The sequence below is a fragment of the Pholcus phalangioides genome, unplaced genomic scaffold, assembly GCF_987345545.1.
Source record: "Pholcus phalangioides strain wild (caught in Gottingen) unplaced genomic scaffold, Ppha-v1.0 ptg000010l_1, whole genome shotgun sequence".
Taxonomy (NCBI): domain Eukaryota; kingdom Metazoa; phylum Arthropoda; class Arachnida; order Araneae; family Pholcidae; genus Pholcus; species Pholcus phalangioides.
This window is the reverse complement of record NW_028301603.1, coordinates 38,667,509-38,691,583: the sequence shown is the minus strand read 5'-3', so window position 1 is coordinate 38,691,583 and position 24,075 is coordinate 38,667,509. Positions and strand designations below refer to the sequence as shown.

General features: G+C 36.9%; 1 protein-coding gene across 2 annotated transcripts in view; it reads left to right on the top strand.

Moving 5' to 3' along the window:
- Nucleotides 1-24,075, top strand: part of LOC149081426 (uncharacterized) — a 191,939-nt gene that overhangs the window by 93,756 nt on the left and 74,108 nt on the right. For both annotated transcript variants that reach the window (XM_089238360.1, XM_089238358.1), the window contains one exon: nucleotides 8,859-8,949. In XM_089238360.1, the coding sequence (XP_089094486.1) occupies nucleotides 8,859-8,949 (91 nt within the window). The remainder of the gene's footprint in view (nucleotides 1-8,858; nucleotides 8,950-24,075) is intronic.

Sequence of the window (24,075 nt, the reverse complement as noted above, 5' to 3'; positions counted from 1 at the left end):
GACATCGGCGTGCTACACGTGGATTTCGGCGTTCGAGCGGTGGAGTCCAATGGTGGACGTCGTGACGAAAGGGTAGCATCAGATTGCAGCGTCATATGAGGAAACTATCAGATCACTGCTATTGACCATGCCAGCCAACGCCAGATCGCAGTCGGCAAGATCTACAAAAGCATTAAGGTCGAGAACGGACACCAGCAGACATCCCTGAACGGCATTCTTGGAGAGCAACTGACGGGAACTTGCGTGACGGGAACATCGGACCAGCCGAGTTGTTCAGATGATTAGCGATTCTAACGCTATGAGACTGAAGGCCGATTTGAAGCACGGACGTGATTACATATAGCTCCCAAATCACTAAGCATGCAAATGAGGAGTAACGCACACGCGCCCCCATCGACATCGGCATTCCAAGCGGCAAGTTCGGAAACTAGTTTCCCTTTCTTCCTAAAACAGTTCGTGACACATCGGCGCCGAAAACGTCCGTAAGTAACACGTTTGTTTAGTCGGCAGGAAATAATTATAAACATAAGGTATATAATAGACATAACACAAACTCAATAATAAAACATAACACATGCACTACCATTACATCAGGGGCAAAGGTCAGGCGAGCATCAACAAGGCTATGTTACAAGTTTTAGACAGTTTATCCCGTGTGTCCTGTCCGAAACCCCAACCCTGGTCCCTGGCAATTCCTCGTAAGTCAGCAACCCATTCTGCGTACGTCTCGCCTGATTGCATATGATATCTGAGAAATTCACATCACATTCGAAATAAGAAGTAAGTTTCTGTGCAATATTATAGTATCCGCATACGAATGAGTTGCAACATCGGCTTTCGAGAAGAGTTTTTGAAGTAATTCAAAAGTTTTGACACCGATCCCATGACAAGAAATATGCAAGTTTCTGCTCTTCTTCGGTGACGTCGTGGGCTTCAAAAGTGTGATTCAGGCAGCACAGTTATGTGCTCCACCGATCGTAGATCCTCAGTGCCTGTAGGTTTCATTGCTGAGCGGCCAACAAATTTTTTATCCATTGCTGCTGTTGAAGTAGCACCTGATGAATATCCGTGGCACTGGGATTAGTTTTTGCCATCGTCCGGAAAAGGATGTCACCATTCAAACTTGACTCGTCGCCATATCTGTTGTATTTTTACGAAGTGGTGGAGCCTTAGACTGAATTATATTGATCAGGCATATTGTAGAAAAATAACATACTTTAATTGACAAAAACTATATAAAATGAATTAAATGCAGTCATAGTCAGAACGGCAAAACATCGTGGCCCGGGAAGTGGAAAGGTAAACAACAGATGGATGGCATTGACCATGGTTGTTAGTTCGTAGTTGTTGTAGTTTTCACAGCAATAACAATGTGCAATTGACTAATATTTACATTGCACCATAATAAGCAATGCAGCACAATACCCCATTCACCGCAATATAGCACAACATGTGATGCACCGCAATGAGCCATAAGCACTGCATTATAAGCTATACAGCACATAAAGCATCACAATCAGTAATGTGTGTAATCAGTAATATAGAGTACACCACAATAAGCAATGCACCACAATTTGCAATACAGCACATTATGCAATGCATCGCAATAAGCAAAGCACTATAGTATGCAATGCACCGCAATCAGCCATTATTTGCAGTGAACCACAATAAGCAATGCAGCACAATGGGCAATGTAAAAGCAAGAAAACCATGAGATTCATCCTTGACTTAAAATGAAACCTGCCAATTTCCCCATGAAGATATCAGTCCAATGCCCTGCCCTGGGTACCCGGACCCTGTGTGTTGGGAGCACTGGTGATGTATACATACCTCTGGGTACATGCACAAAACTTGGTCCCTACAGGTCAAGCAGTTGCCAATATGTTCAGGAGTTAAATGAAAACTTGACCCAAAATCGTAACAGACTTCCATAACATGAAATTGTCACTAATTTCCATTGCATAGAAACAGGCCTTTTTCGAGTTTGTGATTTTATATTATAGAGTAGATAATGGTTTTGTCCCATAAAATGCCATATGTACAGGGTGCGTTCCATAAGTAATGCGACCAAATTCATAAAAAATCATTTATTGGACATATTCGTACAATTAGTTAAAAATCTTCAAAATAGCACCCTTCTGCATCAATACATTTATGGAGGCGTGTTTCCAGGCCTGGAAGGCCTTCTCCAGGAGGTCTTTTGGAGCTGATGTAACATGAGCCTAGATGTTTTCAACTGTGCCCCAATGTTTCCCCTTCAGGGCTCCTTTTGAGCGAGGAAACAAAAAAAAGTCTGGGGGAGCCATGTCAGAACTGTTGGGAGGCTAGGGAACCTGTGGGGTATGAGTCCTGGCCAGGAAATTGTCGACAACAAAGGCGCTGTGGCTTGGCGTGCTATCGTGATGAAGTATCCATGCGTCCTTGATGTCACTTCGGCAGTACACGACCCTCCTTTTCAGCCTTTTGAGCACTTCCAAGTAAAAACTGCATTCACAGTGGTCTCGGTAGGTACGAATTCGTGGTGGACAATGCCTCTGACATCAAAGAAGACAATGAGCATGGGTTTTGATCCTGGGTGCATCACATTTTTGTCGATTCAGGAGGTGGATGAACGTTTACTGCAGGGTTCGTCGGCGACATCCTCTCTGCCCTCCTTGAACGACTCATGCCGTCGGTGAACTTGTGATTTGGACAAGCTATCACTCCCAAAGGCCTGTTGAATTAATAGAAATGCTTTGGTGGCGGACTTCCCAAGTTTAACGCAAAATTTGATAGCGTGACTTTGCCCCATAGAATGATCCATTGCGCTGTGTTACATTAAGCTCAAAACGGGCTTCACAAAACGCATGTCCTGACTTTCCGGCAGCTCGGAGCCGACTGAGAATGGGTGCGTTATGAAGCTAACACTCCCCTCCACCTAGCCCAGCAGATTGGAGGGCGCTGCAGTGTATAGTCGCATCTGGAAAAAATTGTTCTCATTACTTATGGAACTCAATCAATGTCAAATAATTGCCTTTACTCATATTAAAATGCCCCTTATTGCACATCTCCCTGGATCTGTGCCCCTGGCAGCGATTTCGACAATCGGTACTACTTAACTTTCGTATTTAACTGGAAAAATAACATGATGGAGAATGCAGTAAAGGGTTTAAATTGAATAGATAACTTATTAAATCTAACTTAAGACTTCAAAACCTCTTAACTAAGAAAAATTTACTTTAAATCATAGTTTCCATTCTATTGACAATGCTTGGGATTTTGGCAGATGTAACTGAGTGGATGAATTAGTCTAAATTATTATTTTTTCATTAAAAATTTAAATGATTGATGAAAACTTTCATTATATTTTGAAGCATATCTCCATGTACTATCACTTGATGATGAAACAATGATTTTTTAAAAAAATTAGATGCCATCTAAAACAAATTAAGGAATACCATATGACAGAACCAATTAGTCAATTTTTTTAAATAAAGAACTGGAAAAAAATTTAAATTATCACCAGAATACTCTGAACTTTTGTAAAAAAAATTATAAAGTCTCTGAAACAGTTTATACACTTTTTGGGAATGACCCAATTACGAAACAGAACCTTACTTGAATGATAAGCTACTTTAGAAATTTGTCAAAGCTGGTCAAATGCCCTAAATGGGTGGAAAACTGTGGGGTAACAGTGGTTTTTAAACCTTAAAAATCACTTTTGGAATGTTTACTTTGGTTTCCCTGAGTCCCAAACAATGTGTTTAAGACATGTTTATTTCTTTTAATGGTTTGTCATTTCTTCAATGCTCCTGGTACCTGTATGAAGAAAACCCAGGCAGTGCTGGGTATTATAGCTAGTACATACATAAAATGGATTTTCTGTGTATGTGTTCGTCTTTGTGTATGTCTATATATATAAAATTGATTTTCTCTGTGTGTGTGTTTTCTCTATACAAATCTACAATTTTAGATCGATCTTCGCCAAATTTTGCATATATACCAAATGGGACCCGACTTGAACGATAGGGTACTTTAAAATTTCGTCAGAGCAGGGTAAATGCTCTAAATGGGCGAAAAACTGTCAGGTAACAATGGTTTTTAGGCCTCAACAATCACTTTGCAAATGTTTACTTTGGTTACTGTGGTTCCCTAGCAATGCGTTTCAGACGTGTATATTAGGGTGGAACGAAAAAGGGTGTTTTTTCACTATATTTTGGAAATTGATGTTGCCTTAGTATTCAAAAGATGCCTTTCAGGGTTTTAAGGACTTTTACCAAAATTTAGGAAAATATTTTAATATCTTCAGGTTCCTCACAGACCCTAAAGGTCGAGCAAAAAGACTTTTCTAAGTACACATTATAAAAATATTTTTAAACATAAACAAAGTTGGTGATTTTTAAAAAGCATTCTCTGAAACAAGAAAAACACTTAATTTAAAAGTTATTCAGTAGATAAGGCAAAACGGAATATATATATATAAACCCAGAGAAAAAAATACAAGTTAAGTGTTCCATATATAAGTAATAACTGACAAGCAGATATGCAACATTACAGTGGTCATGGCAGTTGAAAGGGGAATTTTTCAAGCACTCCGAGTATAGTGATCGATAGAGGGAGATGAAAATAAATCTTTTTTTTGGGGAGGGGGGTGGGGACAATTCACTATAACCATGTTCCAAATTAAAACAACAACAACATAGTTTGACAATATAGGTGTCAGGAGAATGCCTCTATTGCTTCCTCTGTTATCACACTGTTATTACATTTCACTTTTCTGTAAAATACTCCACTTTTTTTTCAAACGATGGAGTAGTACTCCTCGATATTATTCTGGCTTGAATGAAGCCTTCACGATTCTCGGTTGTTGATACAGCAAGAGATGCTTCAGTTACGAGTTGTAGGCACTGTTCAGCTGCTTGTGTGTGACATGGAAAATTTGGTATAGATGGAAAGGCAGGTTCATATAATTTTTGTGGGTCCATTTCCTGATTATAATAGGTGGTTCAGTCACTCGCACTTGATCCCATGCAATTAGTTCTGATTAGTGCTTAGCAGAAAAGTTTATTTTCGGAACATGGAATGTACAGATTTCTGCTTCTGATAATCCTTCATTTCTAATTTTCAGAATTCTCTTGATTCCCATTTCTCTGTACACGAGATTCTCATCTGAGAGCAATAAATTCTCTGGGTGGGCATAGAAAGTGTGCCTTTGAATAACTGGGTCAATGATGCATAATATTTTGTCAGGTAAAAACCTGGATAACTCCACTAAATTGAACAAATGTCTTGCTCCATCAGCACATGATGACTTTATCTTAATGTTGAAATACATTGGTGCATAAACTTTCGTTATATACTCAGTCAAAATGCTGAGATTTTCATTGGGATTTTCTGTTGCAGAGTATAACCTTAAAATAGCGTTAGCTGTCGTTAGCCACCTAGCATGCGAAGTTTACCTGGATCACGGTGTGATCTGCACTTGAATCACTGTTGTCACTGTCCATTATCGGAAGGTTATTAGAGATTGGTTTAAATTTCACAATAGGTAATCTTTCACAATTTTCCAAACTTTGTCCGATATCACCTTGAAGCCTGCGTGGACTGATGGAACATCCATCTAGATGCTTCACAAGATGCCTTAAAGGTAACTCATTGAAGTGAAAAAGACAAATAAGCCATTGCAAGGGATAGCCTATTTCTTTCTCTATTAATCTGATAACACTATTTTTATAACCAGTATTGGTATCAGTTCCGTTGCATCCGATCCCCACCAATTCGTTCGTATCGAAATCTTGCTTCAAAAAGTGTAGGATTGATGACTTTATATCCCTTGCTCTACTGCTTCTTGAAGTTCTGTGACCAAGATAAATTGACCCGGGTTCCTGCAATATAGTTATGTGTTCTTCAGATATGATTCTTCTATGGAAAGAATCACCTTCTTTGACATTAGCTAAAGTTTTGTCTTTTCGACCATCAAAATATATTCCTCGCACATTTTGTTCTAGGAATTTTATCTTGCAAAAGAACTCTCTGTGATGCTCTTTTGTGCCTTATTTTCATCCGGTCTATTGTCATATATTTGGCTTCTCTTTCGTCAATAACCCAACATCTTCCAGCACAGCATTCACAATAATTGCAGCTGATTGATCAGACACACCAGTTCTATCACAAGCAAGAGCAACATTTGGTAATTTAGTTCTCATCTGTGAGGATGATGGTAGAACTTTTCAAAAGCAAATGTAGTACTTGCTTCGACACCGATTGATGGACCAGCTTCAGTACTGGTAGATGGAAATGCTAACTTCAAGGGTAAACTGTGTTTTGGCATATATAGATCACTTTTCTCAGATTCCTTGGATATAGATGAGTTTTCAGTGGTTGATGAACTAGTTTCCGCCGTTTCTTCTTGAGGTGACTTCAAACAAAATACCATTTTCATTTTTCATTGTTTTTCAATTTCTTCGTTGTTAGGACATCTACTTGACCAATGGTCATCTTGTGTGTACTTCTTTGATCTTGCAAGAAATCTCGCTCTAAATTTGGGACCTTTCTCATTTTGTCACACTTAGTCTCCAAAATCACATTTGCATGCTACAATATTGAACAATTTCCGTGCTTTGCACTGAAAAAATTTCAAGTTCAACTTGAAAGTTTGAGAATATTTCCTTGCTTTCATATTTTTCTGAAGATTCTTGTATTTACAGTAAAAGTCTTTGAAAATTTTGCATATCTGTTGGTGACAAACCTTAGGAATTGAAGCAGTTTTCCAAATATTTTCTATCTTAGGCATAATAATTTCAAGAATGTCTGCAATAGCTGGATCTTTTCTTGATTGTTGTGCCTTCATATTGCGTTGAGTCAGCAAATAAAAAAGCATAACATCTCCATAAGTGGGCAAGACCCGAGAATCCAACTCTTTAGGATTTCCTAAAATGTCACAACGATAAAAGCGTTGGGTCGTCATTTTGACTGCTATACACCGTCTCAGTTGAGGGGTAAGACTGCAAATGAATACTGAAAACAGGGAAAAACATCGAGGTCATTGAACAAATCACGTGTTCACGGGAATAGGAAAGCCTCCTCCGCAGTTTCATGTTACAGAATTCCACACGTGCGTAAAATTTTAGAGGCAATGAGGAACCTCAAAGTAAAGTTCCCCTCTTCTTCTTATCGGTTGTAGGTCCTCGGCTGTACCTCCACTACTATTCCAGGGCTCCCAAAAAGAAGAAAACAACCCTTTATTTAATTTATTATCCAACACCTCCACGAAACCGTCCTGTCTTTTCGGTACAAACTTTCGCACCTCCTCCTCTTTTTCGAATGTCTCTAATCGTTCTCGTTTCCCTCTCTCGCGACTCCTGTTTCTCCTCTGCCTTTTTCCAACCTCTTTTCTCCTGAACCTTACACTCAAGAAGTTTGAATTTTGGAAAAAAAAAATTAGGAATGGCATTTCTTCTCACATAAAGGCATATTTTAAATTCTATTACAATGGCAATTTCGAAAAAAAAAATTTTGTTCCACCCGTGTGTATATGCCTTTACAATGGTTTGTCACTTCTCTAATCCTGTTACCATATGTATAATAGTTTATGCCTTTATAATGGTTTGCCACTTTTTCAATCCTCCCAGTAATTAGACTTTTTGAATAGATGCCATAATCATTATCAGCATCACTTTGAGGGTCAGACAAAGAATGATCCCCATAGAAATCAGTTTTAAAATTGCCGATTTTACTGTAGAAATGCAGAAATTTTGTGGGGTTTTCCGCCTCATCAATAATTTTAAAAATGTTATTGAATTCTAGATTTTTGAAATATTGAGTTCGCTTAGAAATATACGAAACCCATGAGATTAAATAGGAAGTAATTAGCCCTGGACCTACTTTTGTGTTGGCTATCCATGCAATAACATTGATTTCAACTTTTTATTTACTTCTTCTCAAGCATGAAATTAATGTCTCCACGTATTATCTTTTAATATTCAACTGCATAAATTCATATAGTTTAGGATGCTTTAAAATTAATTATGGGCCCATAAAGTACATTGAAGAAATTACACAGGTTTAACTAAGCATTTTTGGAAGCTGGAATAGGCAGATGGATAACTTGAAGTTCAAAAGGGAGGGGGAATCGAAATATTTAGCACCCTTAAAAAAGGAGAAAAAAAAAATTCATTTCTGTGTTTCTTTCATGAATCGTGCTGGAAGTTGCCATATTGGTTAACTTAGACACTGTTTGCATGTCCCAAGATGATGTCCCACATGATCCAAGAAGCCTCATCGAGGAAAACTCGGGCAGCGCCGGGTATTATAGATAGTTCTCTATACAAATCTACAATTTTAGAACCAATCATTGCCAAATTTTGCATATATACGAAACAGAACTCGACTTGAATGATAAACTACTTTAAAAGTTTGTCAGAGCTGGACAAATGCCCTAAATGTGTGAAAAACTGACAGGCAACAAGGGTTCGTGGGCCCCCAACAATAACTTTTAGACTATTTACTTTGGTTACTATGGTTCCTTAACAAGTTCTCTTAAACATCTTTATTCCTTTACAAAGGTTTATCACTTCTTCATTTGCTGCCAGTATATCAAGAAAACCTGGGCAGCCCCACGTATTATAGATAATTATTCATAAAATTGTGTGTTATTATATTATGCTCCTTGCATGCTTTGTTAAATGCTAATTTTTGATTTATGTATCACATTCTTCTTGTCATTCATTTTCCAAACTAAATGTAAAGATTTCTTTTCTATTATGATTACTATTTTTTTCGAGCTCACTCAGACTTCGTACTTGACTTAAATTTTTTAAAATGGTACTGATTTTTCAATGTGTTACACACATAATATTTCAGTATTATTTTTTTTATAGGACATTATTTTTGTCATCACAGACACCAACATCATCATAAACGGAAAGTTTGAAGAGTTTTTTATAGAAATCACTCGACGAGCAGAAGAATGTAAGTTTTTTCTTTTAAAGCAGGACATTATTTTGGTTTTTTGTTATATTGATATTGCTTCTGTAGTAGCTTTATTCTCGGTTGTCAGATAATATTGACATAACAATGTGTTTGGTGCTCAAGCTACTGTTGCTGTGACAAATACAGTCAAACCTTGAAACAAAAAATTCTTTAGTGGCCATCATGTAAATTAGCATTAAGTTTAAGAGTTTTCAGGTTTTTTGGCCAACGTGAAGTACAGTTTTTGTCTTTCAGCATTTCGTTCGCATGAGTGGCGAACATTTTCAAGAATTACATAACGGCAAAAGGCTACTACTTATGCCTTCACCCTGCTTGAGTCGCACAGCCTCGTCAGGATTGGTCTGTTGAGCCAGTCTGTTTTCCCCATTAGCCAAAGTTGTTTCTAAGGGCTCTGGATAATGCTTGGGTTTCAATCTCATCATTTTTAAAATGGGAAACCAAGCACTGTTGATTTTTATCCCCTCTTTTATCCTTTCGGTTGAAGCATTTCTTGTGCTTTCGAATTTTGATTGCTTCTCTAAAAATACTGGGAAAATATCTCACGTCATTGGATAGCACTTGGGTGTGTACGAAGAGAATTTTGTTATCCTTGGTCAGGGCATGCTCTGCTATGGCTGACTTATCAACCTGATCCAGTCTACATTTTCGTTTTTTCCAGAAGCAAGGTATGATCAAAGCTCTGGTGAAAAGGGCAAGAAGAATCTGTGAGCCACAGAACATTTCGATGAAGAAAAATTACACCTAATTAGAACTTTCCTGGCCAATCGATACTCTACGGCAGCGGTTCTCAACTGGGGCTCCGTGTGCACTTCCCAGGGGCTCCGCGGCCACTCGAGGATAATAAAATAAATCATTAAATTTGATAAACTTACAAAAAAAAATGGTCTAAAGGGTACCGCCATATAAATAATATACTAAAAAGGGCTCCTCAAGTTAAACAGGGTTCCACCATAGAAATGATACACTGAAAAGGGCTCTGTGAGTCAGAAAAGGTCGAGAACCGCTGCTCTACAGTATAGGTGGAGATAGACTTGCAAGTCTGGGGGGCATGATGTCAATTCATATTTACACTTATACATTAGATCAGTTGACTCCACCTTTGACGCTGGGCCCCCCGTATCTCTGCCCATGCTTTGGGGGGAGGGGGTGTAATGAGGACCATACATCCAAAAAATGCCTCACGGAAAGTAAAAGAACCAGCGACTAGAAAGTGTTTCTCCTTTACATTCCTTGAGTTATAGACAGAATTAGACGACACCTGAAAAAATTTGGCATCAAGACCATCTTCAAACCAACCAAAAAGTTAAGTGAATGCCTCAGGTCGGCCAAAGATCAACGGGACAGACTAAAAACAGCTGGAGTTTACCGTATCCCATGCAGTTGTGGAGAAGTGTACATAGGCACTACACACACACACACACACACACACAAATTGATATTGACCAGATTAATCGAGAACAAGTGAAATTGTAGACTGGGTCAGGTTGACAAGTCAGCCGTAGCAGAGCATGCCCTGACCAAGGATCACAAAATTCTCTTCGCAAACACCCAAGTGCTATTCAATGACATGAGATATTTTTTCCATGTATTTTTAGAGAAGCAATCAAAATTCGAAAGTTTATCCTGCCCACACGGGGCCGTCCATTGGAAGAGAACAAGAGCACACTAAAATAAGACGCCCGTGGCCTTCAAGAAGTCCATTTTCAGTCAGTCAGCCGTCCTTGGTTCTATGAACTTAATTCCGGTCTTTTAATGTCAATCACCCACTGAAAAGAAAGACGACCGTTCTTATATACATGTGTATATATTGTTTATAATTTGTATTAATTGCATTTTTAATTGGGTTGCTGTATTTTTGAAATATATGACAACCATATTTTTATGGCCATCTTTTCATCAGCCACCTCGTTGGGCATTTTGTCTGTTGTGGCCTTGTATTTGTATTTGAAAGCACAAGAACTGTGTGTGTGCTTCAACAGAAAGTAAGAGAGAATGAAAATCAACAGTGTTTGGTTTCCCATTTTAAAAATGATGAGATTGAAACTCAAGCATTATCCGTAGCCCTTAGGAACAACTTCGACCAATGGGGAAAACAGACTGGCTCAACAGACCAATCCCGATGAGGCAGTGCGACTCAAGCAAGGAGAAGCTGTAAGTAGTAACCTTTGCCATTATGTAATTCTTGAAAATTAAGAGGTAAGAATATAAGAAACGATCTCAGAATTAATCATGTATGTATTAAAAAACTTAATAAAAATCAATTTGACCGTATGTCTAACTCCGCTTACTCACACATCAGTGAAATTGTTGACTACAGTGAAATTCTGCCGCCTAGGATCTCAAGGACAAAGATATACAGGTGTCCCAAACAAATCTTTCACCTTCCTTGGGGAAATATTTGAACATCTAAAATAGTATCACATAACATATCTTATGTACATAGTTGTACATAAATATCACCTTTTATTTTGAATTTCTCACAAATGTATATAACTTGGTTCCTACTTATCTAAAATGTTGGGATTATTCCCATTTTTACTCTTAAATTGGCACCTATTTAACCTCTTGATTAATCTTATTTTGATTACTTTTTGTGCACCTCCTTCTAACACAGTGTTTTCTATGTACTATGGCACCTATCTACTCAACGTATATTATGGCACCTATTTATCCACTATATCATTTTTCTATATTGTTTTCTTGGCACCTATATATAAAAAAAAAATGGGGGTAACCCATAAAAAATCCACCTGCACGAGAGGAACTTGCTTTGCTGAATGATAGAAATTCTTTAAAAAAAAAATTACTTTTGTTGACGCACAATATTGATCACTTATAATGCTTTTATTTTTACTTCAATTTCAAGTGGACTGAAATGGTGGACTCTCCTAATTTTTCAGGTATGGCAGTACTGCAAATTATTACCTAGGCATAAATTATTGAAGCGATGACACTCTTTTTCTCAAACACAACACAACATGCACACACTCTCTGACATTCACCAATCACAGTCTCTCCTTTCAACTCTTTCATAGGTCTACCTAGACCCGTCTGTAATCCCACAATCAGCCCTAAGGGCTAGGCATGGGGGGTAACCATCTGATGCTGGTCTGGTAATTCTTGAAAATGTTTGCCACTCGTGTGAATGAAACATCGAAAAACAAAAACTGTACTTCACGTCGACCAAAAAAACCTGAAAACTATTAAATTTAATTCTAACAGTCAAACCTTGTTAGTACATCACCCAAGTAATGCGTCACTTCTTGGAAATCCTAATTGTCCTCAATGTCAGGGGTTTTCAAACTTTTTCTACCCTCTGTGCTCCTTTCCCCTATTCAATTCTTATGTGTGAGCTTCACCAGCTCCCCAAAGCTGTTTAATAAAGAATCTCTTTGAAAAATCTTTGTCAGGGTCACCGCTCTGTGGTGCCGTAGACCTAGAAAGATAGGCAAGAGTCTGTTTGCCCCCATAGCTTTTTACGGAAATTTTCGAATATTTCAATATTTTAAAGCATGGTATCATGTTTTTATGATAGAATAGAGTATTAACAGAAAGAATTAGTAGGTGAAACCGTTGATCTATCAATATATTTTTATTGTTATTTAGTTTTTAAAGCGTTTTGTACGAATCACCTCTCTCTTGATGTGTGTCAGTGTAGAAGAAACTGGGGATTTGTATTTTCTATATTTCTGATAAGATTTCAGTGCTACATCATCTATAAATATTTTGAATAAGATCAACGAGATCTAGCTTCATTTTTATTTTTTGCAGATGGAAACAGCTGATATAAAGTCTAAAGGGTTTCAATCAAGTTTGTCGATTTTGATTACAAAAATTCATATAATTCCAGTGATGTGAGAACGGTATCTGTATATTAACGATGAGTTTCTCGTAAATTGTTTTGGAATCCTTCACATTCTATTGATGAGGAAGGTTTCACAATGTTTCGTACATTTTCATCTGCAGCAGTTTCTGCACAGCTGGTAGATGGGATATTATTGAAATCTTGGATTTTTATGGAAATCAGTTGACATTTGGGTGTAGGACAAGGTTTTCATTGATGCCTGCAATGTGATTTGCTTTTATCCTTTCTAGTATCATTTCATTCTGCATCAGCTGAGGCATTGATGGATGTATGATTTCATTCTGATTCACATATCCATCATCAATACTGTTTCTTACTTCACAAAGGTTTTTCTTGGGGTAGTTTTCATGCTCTTTTGAATGCTCATCAGCAGCACCACTGCTTCTGGATTTTTCTCATGAAATCTTTGCCAACTTAAGATTAATGTTCTTAGAAAAGTTTTATCTTCTGTGAATTTTCATTTTTTTCCCATTTCTACAACAATTATAAGCACACAAATATTTCTACTTTACAGACCAAGCAATTTATCAAACAAAATGACAAAAGTATATGACAACAAAAGCTTACTCCTGCTGACCACCATTTGCAGATAATAATGAAGGTAAAAAAAAAGATTCATGAATGAGAATTAAATCATATTATATGGACAAAGAGACTATCAGAAGAATTTTGGCTTTGCAAAATCAATTATGACACTGTTGCTAGCATTGAGCAACATTGAATGTGTTTTAAAATATATGAAGGGTCGGGAAGAATGCTTTCAGTCAGAAAAAATTAAAAATAATGTGGGGAAGGATCATTTATCTATGACATGAGCACATTTAATTGGATATTCCGATGGTTTATTCCATTTATAAATTCTTGGTTAAATGTGATACATAAAATATAAGCAGCTATAGCGCCAGCATTGGGGGCCGTGTTTGGTCTTTCCCACATATATGTCAATGTCTACTACCTCTCTGGAGCATTGGCTGTCCATCCAGAGACTCGCACCTCCAAACACCTGTACCACTCAATAGTATCTCTTTCAACCATGAAAACATCAGAGGCGAAAATGCTTTCACTCCGCTTTAATAAAAGATGAAAGATACAGCATAAAAGGGGAACAATGTTCTTAGTCGCAGCTTGTTTTTCATCCGAAAAATCTTGTTTTATGGACTGAAAGCATTTTCCCCCCAACCCTTGATATGGAAGGGTCAGTGTGACACTATTCCATCTTTCTAGGTATATCCATTTGTATCTCTGTTGCTAAAAAAGGTAATGAAAAAGTCTTTAGTGAACATGATAATTCAGGAAAAGTCAAAAAATTTCTAACTTTTTGATTCATACTTATTATAAGTAAAATCTCAGGAACTACTCTAATACTATTATTTAGAGATTATTTAACACTCTCAAAGTGGAGATACATAAAACTGGAGTGAACATGTTAAACTGCTTGCTGGCTGGAAACACAGAAGCGATGTAAACAAAGAGATCTATTGCCACAACATGATAGCAAAATTATGCATATCCATTCTAGCCTTTACAATGGCTGAGTATATTATAATACTTCCCCAAAAAATATGAAATACATAAATAATTATATGAATGCAAAACTAAAAGTTAATGTCCACTCATAAATCAAATGTGAAGATTTTCTTTGCTCACGCAATGCATATATTATGGATATATTCACTGTCTTTAACATCTAACACAAGAATACAATTGTCACAACTACATTAAGATTTTCTGTCATGACTAGGATTCGGAAGTGATGAATGAGTTTCATCAACAGGAACATGTGTAATAGATCTTTCACTTGCTGTTGATTTCCTAGGAATATCGCATTTACGACTATCAGCAATCACTAAATTATAAGCATGATCAGGGCATAACTGATCAATGTGAGTAAGACATTTCTCAATAGTGATGTTAACAGTTCATGTCTTTCTTCTCTTGTGTTCTACCAAAGTTCCCAGACTTCATTGATGATTCTTACAGTATGGAATAAAAACTTTCTGACTGGTGTGCAAATACTTTTTTGCATTATGATTGTCATAATACATTTTCTGTGAATCTTGTTGTTTTTTTACCCTTGCTTTAACACTGGAATGTATAAGAGATGATGGTGTTCTGAGTTGTCTATACAAAAACAATTCTGCAGGTAATAAACCAGTTACACAATGAGGTGTAGAATGATACGTCATCAGTAATTGAGAAATTTTCTTACTCTCAATGATCATTCAAATACAAATACGACGCCACAACAGGCAAATTGCCCAACGAGGTGGCAGACTTAAGAACATCATGGATCCCCGAGCCATTTTTTGGATGCCCTACCTACTACTGCTACACCACACATGCAGATCCATTAGATTGAGGATAATATGTTCATATTAGAGTATGAATAACTGCATAAGATTTATAAAAACATCTGAACTCTGAAACCAATTTATCATTGTCAAAAATCAACTTTGATGGTAAACCATATCTAGAAAACAACTTTTGCAAAGCATCAGTTATACTAACGGAAGTAATAGATGGCATTTGTATCACTTACAACCATTTAAAGTGACTATCAACAACGGAGGATAATTCTTTTGATCTTTTTGTGCTGAAGTCAATATGCATCCTATCCCATGGAAATTTGGACCATACCCACAGTTGCAGTTGGGTTCCTTGTAAAGCTTTGCTTACTTTCTGACATGCAGAACAATGTTGAACAAGATTTTAGAGTTGTTTGTTCAATTGTGATCACCAAATATGCTTAGGTAAGCGATAGGTTTCATCTTATAAATTCCAGAATGTGTACCATGCGGTAAATCTAATAAAAACATGTTCTAAATTTTTCTGGAATGATCACATAAAATACCTTTGTTTACGAGATACAGTCTTGTTAAAGTATTATGATTATTAGTGTATCTATGGATACATTTTTATGATTGCCATTAATGTTCAACATAAAATACTTATCAGTTCTTGAAATAACTTCAAATGGTTTGATGTATGGTTGTTGTAGAAGTTTGCGTACACAGTCTTGTTGGGCGAATACTGATGGAGAAGTTAGCAAGTCTGTAGAGACGAAGGGTGTGGACGAATTGTGATGATAGGTTGGTACTTGTCTCGCATGCAGACCTGCCAACTCTCCGGATTTGGTCTGGCAATGCCGGATTTTTTTAAACGTTTACAGGGTTTCCGGATTTGAATTACATATTGCCGGGTTTGATGAAGAGGGAAAAAATTGAAGAAAAATTAAATTATTTTTCGGGTTAAATAGTCGAAATTCTTATTAAATTAATTAAAATATTTTTCGGTGAACGAATCTTCAAACGTTTTTTCCCCCCACAGGAATCTTCATTATTCAAACTTTAATTGCAATACCAGAATAGGGACGCTTACGAAATGTCGTGCAATCCTGATTCCAGAGTCGACTGTGCTCCAGGGTACCTTCATAGTGATATTTTTCCGAATGATGACGATATTTGAAGCATGGTCAAAGCCGTTCAAACCTGTTAACATAAATAGCGTGCCTTAGAAGCATGCAGATGATAATGGCCCTGCATAACTGAATCGGAATCATGTTTTTTTAAATATGTACAGGGTTCCCAGTGACCTGGAAAGTCAGAGAATTGGAAAACGGTCAGGGAAAATGTTAAATATTTGTCAAAAGTCAGGGAAAATCTGAAGGAGAAAAAAAATCAGAGGATAAATCTACATTCAAGTGGTTTACCTTCACTTTTTTCCATGGAAGATTATTTTTCAGATCCTCAGAGGGAGGAAAAAAAATCCAGCATTTTCCACCAGATCCCCTACTGAGAGAAATGTGTTATCAGTTGAAGGGTGGGATTTTACATACTGGAAAACAATGTTGGCCAAGGAACAATCTGCCCTCTGATTAAATAGATGATGGTATCTGTCTAAAGAGGAGAGACTCCTTTCCATTGTTGGCAACAAAGTCAACACCAGCTCTAACTTCTTTTCTATCTCTTCTGAAAAAACATTTTATCCTCTTGCTTTTTTTTTTCCTGCCTGTGGGTAGAGAACCTTTAACCTTTTTATGTTGAAGAATGATTTGAATTCAATTATCTCTGTGTGAGATTTCCAAGGAAACTGGTATTGTGTGCAAGATCATATGCACAATTTCATTTGGTGGCAAAATATTAACATTCTGTCTGTGATGTGCTTTTCAATGGTATATTATCACAAAATGTTATACATTCGGCCCTCCCCATATTCGTGGTTCCTGTATTTGTGGTTTTTTTTTTCTTCATTGGAATTGTTTTTTCAGCAAATGCTCAGCAATTGTCATTCACATGTTTTGTTTACAAGATTTGAGTTGTACGTGTTTCGGATGGCTCATTTGTGTCTAGTGTGCTACTGCTAATACTCTGAAAGGAGAGAAAAAGTCCCACAAGGGACAGAGTGGGGGCCATGTTTGGTGTTTGCATGTTGGGCCTATTCGTGAAATAAAGCCTTAACTACAGTCGTCGTCCCCCCCCCCTATTCGGGGCTTCTGTATTCGCAGTGTTTTTCCTTCATTAAAAAATTTTTTGACAGCATTCAGAGCAATCGTCATTCACATGTTTTGTTTACAAAATCTGAGTTGTGCTTGTTTAGAATGGCTCATTTTTCTAGTGCTACCGATAATGCTTTGAAAAGACAAAAGTGAAAACTTTTTGACAAGAAAAATTGGATATATTGACAAAAAATATGCTTTGCGAAAGTAAGTTAATTGCTGCCGTGGCTCGCCATTACGGAATCAACGAATCTACTGTGAGATATATCAAGGAAAGGGAATCTGAAATTCGGTCAGCCGTGGGTGTAGCTGCACCTGTGGCAGTGAAAACTTTGCATCGCCTATGCAATCCTTGTGTTTCTCATACCGAAAATGCAGGTTTTTTTTGCTAAAAAGTTTAGTAGCAGACCTTCTTTGTAGCAGAAGACTGCTACAAAGAAGGAAGTCCAATTGATCATAATATTATAATGGGAAGTAGCGAAAGGATTAATTTACTCTTCTATAAAGGGAAGGGGTAGTGAAACTAAAAATTATGAAAATTGCAGCTCAGTCATATGTACTGTAGTTTTTTTTGGTCGAACTGAGCTTGCGTTAAAAAAATGACTGGCTGGGTTTTGTTTCCTATTTGCTGTTCTAGGACTGCACCCAATGAAGTGTCAGAAACATCTGCAGTCAAAAACAATTTTATGTTTGGAACAGGATAGATCAGAAGGGCGGCATTGGCAATTGATTGCTTGCATGACAAAAAAGCGGATTTGGCCTCTTCGGACCAAACGATTTCAGTTTTATCTTTTTTGATCTTGTTTTTCACTAATTCATGCAAAGGAGCTTGCACCCTGGTGGCATCTTTAAGGAATCTGTGACATGAATTTACAATTGCCAAAACACGCTCCAGTTCAGTCACTGTTCATGGCAATGGATAATCGAGAAATGTTTGTACTTGATCTGGTAAAGGTGCAATCCCATCAGGAAAAACAAGAAAACCCAGAAAATTAATTTGCCGTTGACTGAATACACATTTAGATGGATTAATCACAATACCAGTCATTTAGTCTTTGAAAAACATGTTTTAAGTCAGTTTCATGAGATTTTTCATCAATGGAAGCAATTAATAAATCATCAAGATATGCATAACAACAATCTAAGTCATGAAGTGCTTCGTCAATAAAACAGTGAAACTGTTTGAGCTGCATTTTTCCAGTCCGAAACACATATAAACATATTTGTATAGCCCAATGGGCATAATTATGGTGGTTTTGGGAATGTCTTTCATATTGTGATCGGTATTTGGTGATATGCCTTTATTAAATCAATTTTTTTTAAAATCTTTTACCACTCAAGTTGATGATCGAAAAGTCCTATGTATATATATATATATATATATATTTGGAAACGGGTATCCATCCACAATGGTTATTGCATTGAGTCCACGGAAGTCCCCACAAATTTTCCATTCATTGTTTTTCTTTTTGGGTACAAAATAGATGGGACTTGACCAAGGGCTTTTTGAGGGCCGAATTATCCCTTGTTGCAAAAGTTCATCGAATTGTTTTTAACAGCTGCAAGTTTTTCAGAAGACAATCGTCTAGGTTTTGCAAAAACTGGTGGTCCTGTAGTTTCGATGAAGTTCATGACAGAGTGTTCCTTTGGAACTGCATTTAAAACTGAGCTGGTAAGCTGAGGAAATTTGGCCAATAGGCAGTGGTATGGAGAATCGCCAGAGATTGGCGTTAACCAAAAAGAGCCGTTTTAGAATTCTAAGCCATTCACTGATGGCAAAGTTTCGTTATCAATGACAATTTTCAACATCTATAAGCAAACCAAATCAGTTTTCACTGTAACATCGGTCACAGTGAAAACGAAAGGAAAGTCCCTCCTTTGTCCGATATTCAGAACTAGATTTTTGTTGCCAAACGTTTGGATTTGGGATCCATTTGCAGCATATAGTGAGAGTTGGTGAGGTTCTGTCAAGTTAGTCAGGCATTTCAGAAAACAACTGATTGATGCGCCAGTGTCAATTAGAAATCAGAAACCCGTAATTACGTCAAAGACAAATAGGCGACTGAAGAAGTCTTTCTTCAGCTGTCATCGAAACAGACAAACCCACTAGTTTTCCTGAGACATACATGGAGGAATACATTTATGAGCTTTTTCTCCAAACTGCTCATGATACCAGCAAAGCCTTCCATTTTTCAAAGCATCACATAATTTATTACCGTTAAGAGATTGAGATTGTTTGTGATCTAGAGATGGTCTAGGAAATCGTGAAAGCCTTTCAAATGATTGCCATAGCGTAGCAGTTTCGTTTTTCAAATCATCAAACTGAAGTGTGAGACACAGCTGAAGTATTAGATGACACATGAGAAACCTCACAGATTTTATCAGCTATTTATGCTAACCCAATTAACGGTTCACTAGAGGCTTGTAATATTTGTTGGAAGTGAAAAAGTAATTTCTGCATCCAGAGATTTTTCAAAAAATATCACTTTCCCTTTTACCCTCAGCTAACATATGCATTTTTTGCAATAGTTGGGATGGGCATTTGTCACCTAGGTGAAGCTCTTGGAGTAACATCCGCAATTTTGGAAGATTCTGATTGTTGAAACTGCTCAAGCACGCAAGTTTTTAGAGTTTTGTACATGTGCTGTTGTGGAGGATTGCAAACGATATTAGAAACATGGTTCAAAACTTTATGATCAAGAGTTCCTACAATGACATGAAATTTAGTTTCATTGGCGGTTATGCGTGCCGTTTTGGATTGTGACTCAATTCGAAGAAACCAAATCTCTGGATTTTCCTCCCACAACAGAGGGGCTTGAAAGGCAACACACGAAACTTCAGCTGATGCAATAGGTTGAGACATGACAAATGCAAGTATGGAGGCCGGCAAAATAAACAAGCGGCAAATTGAGAGTGGAAAGTTTATTCCTCACCTTGAATTTCCAAGAACGTGTCTATATTGGATAAAAACGAGTAGGCTTGAAAAAAAAAATCCAAACACTAGGAGATTAAAAAATATTCATCTTTGAAGAGCTTACGAATAGAAAGCACAAGGTATGAAAACAAAATGTAAACACATCTAGAGGTCACCAGTGATCAAATGCTTGATCACAAGATCAACAAGATAAATACAAATACAACGCCACAACAGGCAAATTGCCCAACGAGATGGCTGACTTAAGAACATCATGGATCCCCGAGCCATTTTTTTGGAGGCCCTACCTACTACTACTACACCACACATGCCCCCCCCCCCCGCGGAACCCCCCAACGAATCGGTACATGCGGGAATGTGCGTATACGTGTAGTGAAACCTGACGTGAAGTTTTGTTGTTTCGCTGTAATGCTTGATATGTGTAGTGCTGCCATCTGCCACTAGTTTTTTTTTCTAACTATGAGTGAAGTGTTATGATTGAATTATTTATCGTTGTAGGACTGTTGCTCTCTGTGGCGAGACTTTTTAACGGGATATCGGCTCGCATTTGCGCCTTGAAGTTGGGAACCACAGAAAACCAACTTCAGCCGACCACCACTGTGGGGTTCGAACCCGGATCCTCGCATCGCGAGTCCGTCACTATAACCACTCGACCACCACAGCGGCAAATCAAAATCTCAAAGCACAATCAAAACTTAATTTAATATTTACAAAAGAAATATAACGAGAAGGAAGACACATGTTTATATAAATACGGGATATATTTCCAACTGACTTTTTCCTTTTTTTAGCAATCACCAGGAGCATGAGGAGGGTTTGCCATGTATACGGATAAGAAAGCACTACACGCCCAATAGCATAGCAAAATTTTTAATGAACGTTGAGTATTAATAGTTCAAGAGACCTAAGAATGACTTGAGTTAAGTAACAGTAGGAGCTTTCATCTGCTTGATGCACCTAATCCTTTCATCAGTAGGATGAATACCTTGACAGTCAATTATATGGCCAAGAAATTCTACACTTTCTTGCAAAAAACTACATTTTAACAAATTAAGTTTGTCATTATAGTCAGAAAATCGTTGAAATGCCTTTTGTAATGTTTCCAAATGTGCATTTGTTGTATTACCAGTAATTAAAATATCATCTTGAAAATAGATCACTCATTGTACACTGTGAAGGATCTTTTTAATCGACAATTGAAAAATTGCTGATGCACTATTTATGCCATACAACAATCTCGATGGACGTACTAAACCAAGATGAGTGTTGATAGTAAGACATCCTTGAGAGTATTGATCAAGTTCAATTTGTTGATAAGTATGGCTCGAGTCCAACTTTGAAAAATACTTTCCACTAGTAAGAGTAGAAAACAAATCCTGCTGTGTAGGCAGTGGATATTGATTTTGATTAAGGTCATTATTCACAGTGACTTTAAAATCACTACAGAGTCGAACATCACCATTCTTTTTGGGCACGATCACAAGAGGTGTTGCCCAACTGGAAATGCTCCACAAATGTCCAAACTCCACATTGTACGGATTTGTGAATTTCTTTGCCCAATTTCGTCTTCGGTGAATAAAGCACAGAACGTTATTTAAAGAAAAAAAACTGGCTGAACATCCTCTTTCATTTTAAATGCTGCCTTGATATGTCTAATTGGTTCACAACTTTCCTCTAAAAGCTTGTAATATTTATCAGTCAACCTCTTGGCAGGATCACCCAAGCCATCCCCTTTGTGTATAGAAAAGATTTTGTGCCAATTTAACTTGAAACATCTTATCGTTTCTTCCAAACAATGCTGGTAGATCGCCTTCGACACTTATAGCCCAAGACTTGGAAGTCTGTTTCTCATAGGTGACATCTACAATCACCTCCTGGGGAAACATTGATAAGATTTCGATTGTAGTCCTTAAGAAATGCATTTGTAAATCTGAGAACAACACGAGATAAATTTTTCTTCAGCCAACACTCGGAGATAATAGCTACATAGCTGCAGTGTCTAACTCCATTTCTAATTGTTTACCACAGATCTGTACGTTAACCAAGAAATGAGATTCCTCATTCAATTTATTAATTGAATTTACTGAAAATAAATTATACTCTTCAGTGTCCAGTTTATCTGCAGTAGATATCATTTTAGCAGAGAAACTTTTCTGCTTTGACTGGAGAAATATGTCCAATTTTATTGCAGGTATGACACCTAGCATTTTTGTGCTTACACTTTTTGGCACTGTGTGACGCACCACACCAATAGCATTTCTGAGAACTTGCCTTGTCACCTGGAACACTTTTACTCCATCTTGGTTTATTTTGATGAAAAGTCGATTTTCCCACTTGTTTACATTTAATGAGAGTCCAGCTGCTGTAACCTTGATGTTACTGGAACCTTCTTCAGTGAGTTCCATTGCTACAGCCTATGTCAATGGCATCTGCAATTTTCAAATCTTTACTTGCCAGTAGACATGTTTGAGTTGCCTCACAGCAGGGTTGTTTGATTTAAATTTAAACTTTTTTTGTCAAAAAATCAGATAAAAGTGGCCTAAATATAATTTTTTTTTCCTTGAAAAGTATCATATTGGTTCATTATTAGCCAAAATTTTTCATTTTTACCACATTTTATATTCTTGGGGTATATTTTGATGGTATATCTAAATGGCATAAGATAGTATAAGTGGTTTTTTTTCAAAAAGTCTCATAAAAGTGTGGCCTGAATGTATATATTTTTTTCATATGAAGTATCTTAGTTATTTAAAGTTATATACAGAAGCCAAAATTTCTCATTCTTACCACATTTTCTAATCTTTGTCTACATTCTGATGCTCTATCTTTAGCAAATTCATGAATAAGGATTGCATCACACATCTAAATGTAGTGGTGTATTATCTCTTCAGGGTTTCTTTTTCCCTTCACAAAGAAGCAGCAACAGTAGTAACACCATCATGCCAGGGGCAGGTGGTCTCATAATCCAAAAAAGACACCAGCTGTCCCTAAAGAACAAAGACTAGTGTATTAGTAGTTACATTATCTCACAGACATTTTAATTTTCTTTCCCATAAGAAGTAGTATATCTTTCAGTCTTAATCTTCAATAGTTTTTTTTTTTTTTTAATACTTTCACTGTTAGGCCCAGTTAATCAGGTTCTACTGTATAGAGTAGTAGTTACAGATTTATGAAAAATAATCAGCTATATACAAGGTGATTATAATTAAAGTTTTGATTCCAAAACTATACAATAAGTACTGATCAGAATGACTTGAAAATTTGCATGGATACTTCTGAAGCAATGGAAATTTCTTTTGCAAAAGAAAAAAAAGTGCAAGTAGATGATGCTGTACTTGGCAAGCAGTAGTATAAACTATTTTGTGCAACCACATCATTTCGGCATTTCCACAGTATCAATGTGTGGATAGGTTGGTTTTTGTTAAAATGTGTAAGAAATATTTATTGATTAATTAATTTGGGAATAGTGTTAATTACATAAATAAACATTTTATTTCAATTAATTATTAGAAGTTTGAATGATGTTTCAGAAATTTTATTGTTTTTAATGTTAATACTATTTAAAACAAAAACCAGTTTAAACCAAAAAACCTGGTTTAAACCAAAAAAACCTGGTTTTTTGGTTTTTTACCAATCCTGCCTCACAGCAAATACTACAAACAAATCTATCCCATGAAGCCTCGTCCAAAAAAACGCATGTTGATGCAAGCTGTTTCAATTCCACCAAATACTTTGCGATACTTTCACCTGCATTCTGATTTAGTCTGAAGTTTGAATCTTACGGCGATGGTACAGGACGAAAATGTTCTT